The 14,125-nt window shown below is 37.3% G+C and overlaps 1 protein-coding gene across 8 annotated transcripts in view; it reads right to left on the bottom strand.

The window, feature by feature from the left end:
- ptprfa (protein tyrosine phosphatase receptor type Fa) overlaps positions 1 to 14,125 on the bottom strand; it is a 563,163-nt gene that overhangs the window by 426,314 nt on the left and 122,724 nt on the right. For all 8 annotated transcript variants that reach the window (XM_030132451.1, XM_030132452.1, XM_030132453.1 and 5 more), the window contains exon 4: positions 660 to 801. In XM_030132451.1, the coding sequence (XP_029988311.1) occupies positions 660 to 801 (142 nt within the window). The remainder of the gene's footprint in view (positions 1 to 659; positions 802 to 14,125) is intronic.

Raw genomic sequence — 14,125 nt, 5'->3', positions numbered from 1 at the left:
ACTAAACAGCTTTGTGCAATGAATATTAGTCTGTTAACAAAGATTATCAGTCTGACCTGTCAGTCTCTTTTAACAAGACCCTGAGTGGTTTTATGGGAGAAAAAGGCCTGTTTGTTTGGTACAACAGGCTCTAGAGCCTTAGGCTGTGTTTACTGCTGACAATATCTACATGGCAGAATAAGTATAATGGGTTCCTGAGTGATTTGGAAAAGGCTGCCACAGAGACAGAGCCTTTTTTGTGTGTGGTTGTTTGTCTATCAATTAGAGTGTCGATTAAATAAATGTGTTTGGGCTCCATCTTGCCGTTGGCAAAGAACAGAGCTGTCTAGAGACACACCTACAGGAGGTTCCCAGCCAAATTCACTTTCAACACAATCCAGCATGATAAACACAGATAGACAAAGATTCTGCTCTGTGTGAGACTTGGACATCGGCTAACTCCATACTGACATTTTGTTCCATCAAATAAGAAACTCAGCTTCGTGCCATGTCTGCTGCAGCAACGGGACCAGGGCAGAAATGTGTCTAAAATCTCACTCAGACACATAACATGTTTACTGAATATGTGCCTGAAAACCCTTTACAGCTTCAAAGAATCAAGGAGACAAAGTTTGGAAGCAAGACCTGAGCAGGACTTTTTAACATTGAAGGAGACTTACCCTCTAAGACGGTGAGCTTGGCACTGGTGTTGATCTCTCCCACACTGTTGGTGGCTGTGCATTCATAGATGGCTTCGTCTCGATGGGTCCTCAAAGGCTGGATCCGCAGCACTGAGCCTGAGCCGTCGTCAAACTCAATCACCTGGCCAGACGACAGCAGAGGAGGATTAATGTCATTATCCGTGGTATTTCCACTGAAATGCACGCCTGTCTTCAGAATTGCTTTTGACAGTTCAACTATAAAAATACAGAATACAAAGTAAGAGATTAAGGTGCTCAATTTTGTGTTGAAATGTGTTTGTGGTGGGAGCTGTCAAAATAGTTAACATTAGCTAACTCAGTTTTTAGGTTAACCCATAAAGACCCAAACATCCACTGACGACCAAAACCATCTGCTGATCTAAACTGTTTAATACCTGTTGATCCACTAATCCTATCAATACATGTAAATAATTGGTGTAAAATAAGTTATTCATCTTTTCATGGTCATCAGATATAACCCATTTGGGCGTTCAGAGGCTCCGTAGTGAACATGGAAACACTGTCATCTTCTACAACATTGATTCACCAGTAAAACCCATGGAGTTGGATCAGTGACAGTGGATGGATACACTTGGTTTATGTTCAGTTAATGATAGATTTGACAAAAAAAAGTCACTTTTTCTTCATTTTTCTCCGTTTCTGATATAATAACCCTCAACTTTATCTTTAGCTTTTATGGACATCGATGTGATCAGTCAATTAAAAGTAGGAAAATACCAGATCTTCACTTCAAAATGCAAATTCAGAGCATAATATCAGAATTAATTGTGATAAATCACTTGAAGGTTAAAAATAGAGAAAGATTCATTTGGGAACTACCACAAATGTAGCACTGGGTCTTTATGGGTTAAGAAGCTCCTGTTTCCAGATGCAACAATGTACAACACTAGCTACCATTAATTTAGAATTACATTTTGATGACACTTGATGTTGTGATGATACATAAAGGTTAAAGGTTAATTTGTTTTATTATCTCTGTAAGGAAATTCGGTCTCTGCACTTGAATACACATTAGTAGAAGTGAGCTGACATTGATGGTGTTCAGGAATCAGTACAGTGGTTTAAGATCCCTGACAGGAGAATTAACCCATATGTACATGTTTTTAATGGTAATAACCTGGGTTACAGGTGATGTCGCTAAATATTTGTATGGACTGTAATAAACACTAGACCTGTGGTTCTCAACCTTTTTGGCTTGTGACCCGATTTTAAGATGACAAATTTCTGGCAACACAAGACATTAAAAACGCAGACTTTTTTGGCTAAAATGAATATTTTTTTGATCATGTAAAAGTTTGCTATATAATGTTATAAATAAACATTAATTTTAGGTGACATTTAGTCTATATAATGTATATTATTACGGACGGAGGCAGAAAAATCAGATGTAGATTACTGCACAAAGCGAGAATTTTATTTTCCTTGGTCAGGATATGTACAGTCAGTCCAGCTTGTATTTACAAGGCTGACAATTAATACTGAACAAACAAGAACTCAAACTACGAATTATGAAAGAGCTGCAGCATCTGAAACTGACCACAATGAACGTTTGACAGATAAACAGTACCACAGTGTTTCAGTTTCACATTTTGTCACGTCTTTTATGTACTGGGATTGTCTCTCTTATCTCACCACATATTTTGTATTAGTAAGTTTTTATTTTTATTTTTTATCAGTTACTAGAAATTTCAGGCAACCGACATGGGGTCCTGATCCCACAGTTGAAAAACACTGCCCTAGACTGTATTATTTGGTCCAAATAACCTATATATCTAAAGTTACTACAGCCATCCTTCAGCTGTCAGACCTTCTGTTTTGTATCACACCCCCTTTGTCTTTGCTGACGATTCTGTAGCTTTTCTCTCTAAAACGTTAACTCACATTACAAAGTCAACTGTACAAATTAGTCATCATCTGTGCATCTGACACACACTACCTGGTCTTTTACTAAAGCACTCCCTTCCTTTATCGTCCTGATATCTGGCCTGTTCAGCATGCTTCACTGCCTCATTTGCTGTTATAGAACAACCTGACTTTGACCGCTAACCCACTGATCCTTCTGTACCACACAAAGTGCTTTTGCGCATGTAGCAGCCTCTTCTTGCTTTAGAAGATCCTTTACACTAGCACTATATGTTCTATATGGTTCACATTCATGCAGTAACTGTCGTACAGCCTTCTTAAGTGGTTAGTGCTGTACCACTCATGTTGGAGGTACACAAGTCAAGTTGCATGAAATATATGAGCTAAAAGGAAAATGAAAAATTGATGCTTGAACTTCTAGTGTAAAATCCCAGGAGAACTAAAATCTCAGCATAGTCAAACAGATTGCCTGACAAGTGATCGTTTGTCTTCAGCATCCAGTGCAGGTGTATGTTATAACAATGACATCAGCTATGCATTATTCTGCATCATCCATTTGAGTGTGAGCTGTGAGACTGACATACTAGGCAGATATGTCAGTGTATCAGGAATTCTATTATGAAGTGAATGCAATAACATATTAATCCTGTATTTTAGCTGCTATAACGGTGAATTCATGAAGAATTTTCAAATAAGACTGATGAGAATATATAATTTGCCGTCACTCAGCTCAAATATTCAAGATGCCTTTAAAGCAGTGGCTATTCTTTATGAACTCTCACACTGTATGTGCATCTGTTAGAGTTAGTCATGACCAACAGCAGACCAGGTATACAGCAACTAAAGAAGAATATGATTGAAATGCCAAAACAATTAATTTTAATAATATCATCACCCTGAAGTAATCTCAGGGATTTTTTTTTTTTTTTATCTTAACCCGTAAAGACCCAGTGCTACTTTTGTGTCAGTTCCCAAGTGAATCTTTCTCTCTATTTAACCTTTCTTAAGTGATTTATCACCATATATCATAATATCATTAAATATATTTTGCATTTTTTCAGAGAAAATCAGGTATTTTGCTATATAAAATATTCTGCTCATGTACTTTAATCATCATGATGAGATTACATTTGAGGGTTATTATATCAAAAACAGAGAAAACTGAAGAAAAAGTGACTTTTTCAGTCAAATCTCTCATTAACTGAACATAAACCCAGTGTGTCCATCCACTGTCATGATTCAACTTCATGGGTTTTACTGGTGAATCAATGTTGTAGAAGATGACGGTGTGTCCATGGTAACTATGGAGCCTCTGAACGTCCAAATGGGTCATATCTGATGACCATGAAAAGATGAGAAACTGTATTTTACATTAATCATTTCAACATATTGATAGGATTAGTGGATTTAAAGTTACTGAACATTTTAGATCAGTAGATGCTTTTGGTCACTAGTGGATATTCGGGTGTTTATGGGTTAAATATCAAACACACAGTATTGGAAAGTTTGAGTTAAACCAGCTATAAATATAACTCAGCAGCTGATATCCTCCTACAATATTAGCACTCTCATGAGTCATGTAGCTTTGAAACAGGAAGTTCCATTTTCCATTTGTACTCAATCCTGAGGCTGCATGAATGCTGGAGTCTATCCCAGTTACTAACTGGTGAAGGTAAGGGTCCAGCCTAGACATGTCACCAGATCATCACAGTGCTGACATACAGAGACCACCATTCAGCCTCACCTTCACAGCTGTGTGTGATTTGGACTGACCAATTAACTTATTAATGTCCCCATGTAAATAAGGGGAGGCGGTGCTAACCACTGCACCACCATGCCACCCTCCATGAGTCAGACAGTGCACAGGAATTCTACTGGTATCCCCACAGCTCCAGTGTAATTTGAACTGGTAAAATTAAGTCCTCTTAGTCAACAAATATGTCAAGACCAAATAAAAATACAGTTAATTCCAGAATGAGGGTGAAACTTCTAAAACCTGGTCTTGAGACCAAGAACACACAAGAATCCAAAACATCATGAATCCTCAGTTCAGTGAAAACAGACTGAATCACCTCTCAAGCTGCTGATGATTATCACTGCCACATTTTGAGCTGATTTCATGTTTCACTTCAGGGGTGACAACTCTCTTCTTGTTTCACTAATAGTATCCCAAGGGAACTTGTCAAAAAGTACTTTCCTCACCAGTGCCTCCACAAGTCTATCCCCAAAATCTGGCAGCTCTTACAGTTAGGATAATATAATATCTGTATCTGTAATTGTCTGCCAGTGTTACTGGTACTTGTACCAAGGTACATGAATGAGAACTGAAAAATGTATAAAATGAACAGTTTGGGTAAAAAAACAACAACATGTATTTGCTTGGCCACCTGGGTGGTGTTATGTTTCCTTCAAGCTCAGGTCCTCTACCAGAGGCCTGGGAACCTGAGGGTTCTGCACAGGATCTGAACTGTTCCTAGGATTGCACTTTATTTACATAAACATTGTAGAGGCTATATTATAAAAGCCAAGTGGCCTCTGTGTGTGTGTGTTCGTGCATGCATGCATGTATGCGTGTCTGCTTCATAACTAAAACTGGACAGAGCTAGCCTTTGCCTTTTGGAGTACTTATGTATTTTGGGTCAAGGATCAGAGAGGTGAAAACAGCTTATTGATACAATCAATACTTTTTGAGTTATTAGTTGTTTTTAAAATTACAATGGGCTTACAGATGGCCTGCGGACGAGTCAATTCACAGCTGCAAACGGGGTGGGCTGGATCTGAATCAATGGAAACACCAGGACACAACAGGAGAACCGGGTCCCTGGTCAGACCCGGCCCATTAACATCCCCCTCTGTTCCCCATTTTATCAACTCTACTGCTTCTAGAACCTGTGGATTCCCACAGGTCAACGCGCTAGTTTCTTAACCCTTTCATGCATGAATTATGAGAACCTTAATCAAAATTTTTTCTTGAGTGTTTTTATTCCTCTTTAGGCATGAAAAAAAACAATGTGATAGAAAATTTTCTTCTGAAAAATAAATAAAAAAAAAACATTAAAAACACATTAAAAAAGTAATAATGCCAAAAAAATTCTTATGAACTTATTTTTCATGAAGTTGCAAAAATATCCACTCAGCAGGACATCACACGTTTAATTTTTGACACACAGAAACATGTATTTACTGATAAATTGCGTGAAAACTGTGGGGAAGGCTTGCAATCCTGGGGGTTTATCCTCAGGAGAAATCTACATAATGTTAGCAATTCATGTCAGAAAAGACATGTAGTGTCTTAAAACTTTAATAAAGATATGTGTAAAAAAAACAAAAACAAAAACAAAAAAAAACAACAACGAAAAGAACAACAAAATCCATGAATATACAAGAGGACCACTGTAGTGACCACTATGCATGAAAGGGTTAACATACGTTTATCAAAATGAGTTTTAAAACTGTCTGATACTCTTGATTGCTTGTGGCTTTACTCACTGAAATTATTTTTAGTAAAGACATTACTTTACAACATTTTGGTCAGACTTTGGTCAAAGCAATTATTATAAAAGCCTTGTCCTAAGAAACCAAAGGCAGTGTATAAAACCTCTTAACATTCATCAGACCAACAGTGACTCTTTGTAAAACTAATGTTAGGGTTAGGACACATTGAAACATAAAGAATTCATGAGTACCTTTTGTCAACTACACAACACTAGACTTCAAATATTTATATCCTAGAACTATTTTACAAGCCTCAAGAAGTAAGCATGAACTCTCCCACAGAGTGTATGGTTCCATGAAAATGGCAACGTTAAAAGGTTAAAAGACAGACTGATGGTGGCAGCAGGATGAAGACATGCAGAACTTTGGATTGTTCAAGTCCATCAAGTCATTTCTGATCATTTGCGAGGAGCATAGGCTGAGCCCTGACCCTCTGAGCAGCTGAAGGAGGACGTATACTGTGATGAGCTTGAGTGGATAACAGGTATTTGAGGGGCTTCAGGAATGTTTGGGGGTTAAAGACTCAGAGGTCAGAGCAGTGAGCCTTACATTTCCGCCCAATGCATGTATGACCCAAGGAGGCAGCTGGCAGGAAGCACATTCTTACTCTAATGAAGGAGCTGCAAGACTTCCTGTCTTGGTAGGAGGTACAAGCATCCCACACACAGGAAAGCCATTACTATGAGTAACACTCAGCCCAAAGGAGAAGCATTCCTATTACTCAAAATGACATGAGCTGATTATAAGGCTATTATGATAGAACTCAGAAATGGAAACGAGGTATTTAACACTAAAAAGGATTTACCTTCTGCACACAAAAAGGCAAATCTTGTTCTATGTCAGGAAAATTCCAGCTCAGCCCATTCTAAAACTAAGTTCAGGCTTGGTCTAAAGACAAAATAAATTAAGAATAATGAAAACCCTAACCTTACACATTCATATTAGCAATAACACTTTTTTGATGCCTGTGGGGATAACTAAAACCAACTTTAGTGTTTTTATTTGTCAGAAATGTTTTTCCTGATGCAGCAGATAAACTTATTAAGATTAGCTTTGACTGGATACTTAGGAGACAGAACGTTTCACTATTATGATAGAAATCAATCACACAATAAGATCAAGTTTGAAAGACAAAGATATAAGAGGAACATCCCAAAGGGCGTTGAGTGTAATAAATTACAGTCAGGTAATTCATTACTTTAGGCAGATACATTTGGCTGCATCTGACAACATACTTTATTTTATGCCCCTGTCAGACATTGATTTATTCTCTAACTAGCTTGAAGAAAATTCAGATTTACCTCATTTACATCCTCATCTCTAAGGCACTGTAACCTGTGTAAGAGTTAGGTCAGGTCATCTGCTCTTGTTTGTGACCAAGCATCTGTTTTTTCTCACCTTGAACTTTGGAAAAACATAAAAAAATAGTCTTGGAAATCCTGTTAACATGGTAACTATGACCAGTAAGTTGTTATGGAGGAGACAGAGCAGATTTATTGTTCATGTTGTCCTTATGTACAGTATATAGTATTCTCTTTTCTCTTTCTCTTGCTGCAAAATATTTTTTTAATAAATGTAACCTGAAACCATAAACCTTGATTTAACATCCTACCACTGAATTTCCTCTGTTTGTTGTTAGTCAGACCCAAATTGATTTTTTGAGCATATGTGAATAATACAGGCCAATTAGGTTAGATAAAATCAACTCTGGTCTGAAAACCAAAAAAATAGCACATATCAGACTTAAACACAGATGCAAACAGTACTATCTGGATCTAATCCTATCTGCTTGTCCAAACTGGAGGATGTTTAACCGGTTTAAAGCTGAGATATAACCAGATGTCACACACAAAAAAAAATTCTACGTCTGACATTGACAACCTGAGTCTCGGTTGAAGTATTTTTAGTGCCAATACAGGTTGTTTTTGTGTCTTCAGGGGTAAAAAACAAAAACAAAAACGGAATTCTGACCTGGTGAATGTTTGACTGACATGACAGATAGGCTGTTTTCACTTTTTGGAGAAGAAGAAGACATCATTTTGCAGTATGTCAAAGATACCCAGATCAACAAAGTACTCAGTACTGCATAATATACTGCAAACTACAATGCATTTCAGTCATTACAGTTATTTTCTTTTGTCTGACGGCAGGTTGAGATTAACATACAAGAGGTATTATTAAGTGTGGGCCAAAGTTGAGATGTTTGAATGTATTACTTTTATTCAGTTGTTTTATTTCGTATTGGTTTATTGTTCTTATTTATTGTTGTTTTTAATTGTAAAGCTTTCTATGTTTTAACCTATTCTTGTATTTTATTCTTTTATTTAGGCTTTATCTATTCTTCTGTATTTTTATTTACTTATTAATTAATTTTTTTTTATTTTTTTATTTTTTTACAGTTGTTCTATGTCTTTTAATCTATTCTTGTATTTTACTGTTGTTTTGGTTTATTTTTCTGTACAGCACTTTGGTCCACTGTGGTTGTTTTAAAGTGCGTTACAAATAAAGTTGGAATGGATTGGATTGGAAAATTCCTCATTAAATATGGATACATGCAACACTGAAATTAGCCAACTGGAAAACTGACCAAAACAATAGATGCTCCATTTACTAATAACAATCTCATTCTATTGATTTCTGTGGAAAAAAACATAATCCAGACTGGGTCAAACTTTGGCCAATATCTACCCAGTCATTGTTAATAAGTCTGGTGGTCATGTGAATATGTAGTGAACTGTGTGAATTTCCAGATGTCATACTGCTATAGAGAAAAGCTTGCACTACAGTATCTGTATGCAATATGCAGCATCCAGTATGTGATTCCTAACACAGTCTGCGTCATCCATGCCATGTCTTTGACCTATGACTGACCTCATTTTAAGAAATCTTTCTAATGCATTAGTCAGTCAGAAGTATGATTCAATTTCAATTTAATAATAGCCCGTTTTAATGAGGTGGAGAACTGGACTGTCTTCCTGCTTTGGGTGGAGGTCTACCCGCCCCACATGTAGGGTAGCCATCAGTTTGAGTAATGCTGAGCAGACAGGTGGAAGATAATTCTTATTACTCACAACGACATAAACCGAGTGTCTCAGTCTACGCAGAACTCATGTTGAGTCACTTCACTTGAAGTCATTTGGGTTGGCCGACAGCTAATGAGCCTTCCTGCTGCTCCACGGTCCTGCAGGAGGGCTAGCACAGTCCTATTTATTAAGCAGTTGCTGTGAGCACTAATGCAGCATGCATTAAATGTCTGGACTTTGGACAAGCAGTCATTCGGCACAATTTATCTACAAGACTACCAGAGTCTGTGAGTGAGTTCGAGCTAATGCTTCCCTATTATGCAGAGAGATAGTGGATGAAAAATTGATCACAGTGATTCATACATTTTTTTGGTCAGACCGTAGTCATATTCAAGAATTCTGCAAAATGCCTCAATTACCTGTTGACAATAACCCTGTTATACATTCTTAAAAAACAAAGTGATCAGCAGCTTTAGGAAATTCTTTAAAAATCAATATAGTTTCAATTATATGTCTTTGTGCCTAAATCAATAAAAATCTCTACTGATAAATGTTTCATACATATTATTTTAGGTGTGGCCCCAGTGACTGGAACTCAGTGGGTGGATTTTATGATCATCACTGGAAACAGCTGCCGTGATGAGTTAGCATTTTGCACTTCCAGTTACCTCCTCTCAAAGTTAATTGTTTTTTCTGACTGGGTTTTTGGTTAGATGCCTGGAATAAGGCCTGTGGTTAACCTGTTTTGTTCACAGGTGGCTAAATGAGGCTATGAGGTTGCCCCAGTGGCATTTTGTAGAGAGAACCAGGCCAACGCTAACATAGCCAACTAACATATGTCATCCTTGAAGCACTCTATAAAACCTGGAGGCAGGGGTTTTACTGTGGGAAAGTCATCACACTAATTATCTGATCTGTCATCACAATGGTTTGGAGATGAAAAGTCAAAGTATGGTGTTTCTGTTCCGATATCATACCCCAGGAATGTGTGCCTGCATGTGACTGATTTGCCATGAAGGTGTTGAGCAGTGGGTGGTGGTGATGGAGGTGATGTAACATTGCACTGCAGGAAACAATGGACCAGACTGAACTTTACAATAAGATAAGCAGTTGGATCAGACTCCTCAGGGAGATTACTGAAAATTATATTATTTAATCATCCAGTTAGTCTGCGTTCTTCCTTGTACTGCTGCACTATAAACTTTACAGAACATATTTCTTGACATTAATCCAATGGATATGGTTGTGTAATTCAAAGAGTGCTTTTGCAACTTGGATTTCAATGCTACCCGGAAAGACACAAAAAGTATTGATAAGAATAAAATGCTGCCATTGTCTCTGTTATAATTACACTGAACAAAAATATAAATGCCCCACTTTTGTTTTTGCTCCCATTTTTCATGAGCTGAACTCAAAGATCTAAAACTTTTTCTGTGTACGCAAAAGGCCTATTTCTCTCAAATATTGTTCATAAATTTGTCTAAATCCGTGTTAGTGAGCACTTCTCCTTTGTCCTTTGCTGAGATAATCCATCCACCTCACAGGTGTGGCATATCAAGATGCCGATTAGACAGCAGGATTATTGCACAGGTGTGACTTAGGCTGGCCACAATAAAAGGCCACTCTAAAATGTGCACTTTTACTGTATTGGGTGGTCCAGGGGGGTCAGAAAACCAGTCAGTATTTGGTGTGACCACCATTTTCCTCGCACAGTCTTCTTCATGAATTCTCTGAAACAGCTTTGGAGATGGTTTATGGTAGAGAAATGAATATTCAATTCACAGGCAAAAGCTCTGGTGGAGATTCCTGAAGTCAGCATGCCAATTGCATATTCCCTCAAAACTTGTGACATCTGTGGTATTGTGCTGTGTGATAAAACTGCACATTTTGGAGTGGCCTTTTATTGTGGCCAGCCTAAGGCACACCTGTGCAAAAATCCTGCTGTCTAATCAGCATCTTGATATGCCACACCTGTGAGGTGGATGGATTATCTCAGCAAAGAAGAAGTGTTCACTAACACAAATTTAGACAGATTTGTGAACAATATTTGAGAGAAATAAACCTTGTGTGTACACAGAAAAAGTTTTAGATCTTTGAGTTCAGCTCATGAAAAATGGGAGCAAAAACAAAAGTGGGGCATTTATATTTTTGTTCAGTGTAGTACAGATTGTCTTTAGTGATTTAGGAACTTCAACATTGAGTTTCATGTGTTATGATGGAACTGACACCTGCTTTATATGACGGAAAACACTGTAGTATTAATATGTAGTATATATAACAAATAAATAAGTTAACATATTGTGCAGGCTAAGTTAGAAGTCAAAATGACTGATGCAAATACCTCCCCCCTAAGCAAGATTAATCCAATTACAGGCATAAAGAAAAGAAAAGAAAAGAAAAGAAAAGAAAAGAAAAGAAAAGAAAAGAAAAGAAAAGAAAAGAAAAGAAAAGAAAAGACTAAGAAATGTGTGATGGATATTAATTTTTTTTTCAACACTAACATTTTATAATATCTGTAATGAATTCAGATTATTCGTCTGTGTCATTAAGTTTGGCTTTATTGTTCTAGTAGGTGACATGTTCTTACCTTTAAAAATAGAGGAAAAACTAGTCTAATAACTGTTGCTTTAAACATTTGTGGAGACTGCATGGACAGACATGCTCTGCAGTTTGACAAAAATTAGTTAGATCATTCATTCATTCCTTCATTCATTCATTATCTGAACCCACTTTATCCTCAGTAGGATAGCTGGAGCCTATCCCAGCTACTTATGGGCGAAGGTGGGGTACACCTTGGACATGTCACCAGTTCATCACAGGGCTGACATAGAGACAAACAACCACTCTCACATTCACACCTATGGGCAATTTAGACTAACCGATTAACCCATGGGTGGGCAACTCCGGTCCTCCGGGGCTGGTATCCTGCATGTTTTAGATATTCCCCTCTTCCCTCACACCTGGAAGCCATTACATCATTATCAGGCTTCTGCAGAGCTTGGTGATGAGCTGATCAATAATTGAACCAGGTGTGCTGGAAAAGGGAAATATCTAAAACATGCAGGATACTGGCCCTCAAGGACCAGAGTTGCCCACCCCTGGATTAACCTATCAGTGCATGTCTTTGGATGGTGGGAGGAGGCCGGAGTACCAGGAGAGAACCCACACAGACATGGGGAGAACATGTAAACTCCACACAGAAAGGTCCCACCCCCATCGGCTGGTACTGGAACTGAACCCAGGACCTTCTTGCTGCGAGGCACAAGTGCTATCCACTGTTAATTAGATAATTTTGTAAGATAATGATTAAAATTATTCAAATTGAAAAATAATAATATATTTTTTTAAGAAAACAGCTCTGCTCTCTTAAACGTAACAGGTTATTATTGGGTTTTTAGTATAAGATGTGAGGTGTGGGGGTCTGTCATGTATAGACCTGTGGCTCAGTTCCAGTGTACAGTGTATTGTATGTGCCATTTGTCAACACAACAAGACCAGTATTTCATCAACAGACACACTAGTGCTTCATCTTTACTTTAACCCTTTCATACATAGTGGTCACTCCAGTGGACAATTCTTCTCCAGCTGTTCTCTTGTATATTCATGGGTTTTGTTGTTTTAGTTCCATATCAGCCAACACAAAGGACACTTATGCACCATCCCATAAACTGACTTTCATACCATTACTGTAACTTTGCTGTTCTTGATAAACCTGATCTGCACTAACATGTTTGAGTGGAAACCAATTGCTAATTGTTATTAGACTGTAATTAACAGGTTTGTTTTTTTGTTTTGTTTTTTTGCATATTATCTCCATGAAGTGAGTAATAATTTGTATTAGGGTATGTTAAAATGTGAGAAAACATCTGATTAGCAGCATTAAAAATGTTTTTATCGCATAGTTTTCAATATCACTTTCTGTTATAAGGTTTTAAATACATGTTTATTTGCTTCAAAAATTAAACACATGCTGTCCAACTGAGTGGACATATTTGTAACTCCTTAAAAAAACAAAAACAAATTAAAAAAAAAAACAAAAACTCAATCACATTGTTTTTTTTTTTTTTTTCATGCCTAAAGAGGAATAAAAACACTCAGGAAAAATATCTTGATTAAGGTCTTCATAATTAGTGCATGAAAGGGTGAATAGTGAGACTCATGTATGTAATAATGTCATTAAAATACCTCAGCTGACCTAACGTGGGATGATAACAGATGGAGGCCCAATGCATTTTGTATGGGATTGTGTGAGGAGTTTTCTCCACATCAGTCTGATGTGACTGTGGGAGAAATCACATTTACATGTGAGGTAATAAAATCTTATTCACATTACAATGTATGATATATATTCATATTATGTCATCATATTTCAATCAAATAGTCAAGTAACATTAGTGACTGTAAATGTCAACACTGGTCAAGTTGATTTATGTGCCCATTGTATTAAGCTAATTCATTAGAAATACAGTATGTCCACAAAGTAGCTCTCTACTGGATTACTGTGTCACAAAATGAAATGCAAATAACATGCAGTGTGGCTGAAATACTGCCACTACTCACTAAGTATAATTCTGCAAAATGTCAAGAGACATGGCATCAATTTCCACATTTAGAAAGATGGTTGTTAGTTCTACATTTCTGTGTGTCCTGATGACATAGGCCCTGCTGATGCCCTTCACAACGGTATCTTAAACATCCAGGCTGGGAATGCTCAGAATGTCCTTCAGCAGGATAAAGCAAAGGTACTTCAATGTTTAGCCCTTTGCAGCAGGCTGAAAACCTAGGTGTCACTGAGTTTACATTTCCCACCCAGAAATGTGTGTAAAAATTAAGGCTGGGCAAGTTAGCGCGTTATTACCGCGTTAACGCATTTATTAAATAACGCCGACAATTTTTCAAATCTCCCATTAATGCCATTCTGCCTTTCAAGCAAGTCTTAGTTGTATGTATCAATCATTCTGTTGTTTGCTAAATAATTTCACATGCAAACGTGCCATTAGAAACATGTTTATGACGTTATTTTGGATGTGTTTATTACAATGT

This window comes from Sphaeramia orbicularis, chromosome 4, assembly GCF_902148855.1.
Source record: "Sphaeramia orbicularis chromosome 4, fSphaOr1.1, whole genome shotgun sequence".
Lineage (NCBI taxonomy): Eukaryota > Metazoa > Chordata > Actinopteri > Kurtiformes > Apogonidae > Sphaeramia > Sphaeramia orbicularis.
This window is presented reverse-complemented; position numbering and strand designations above follow the sequence as displayed.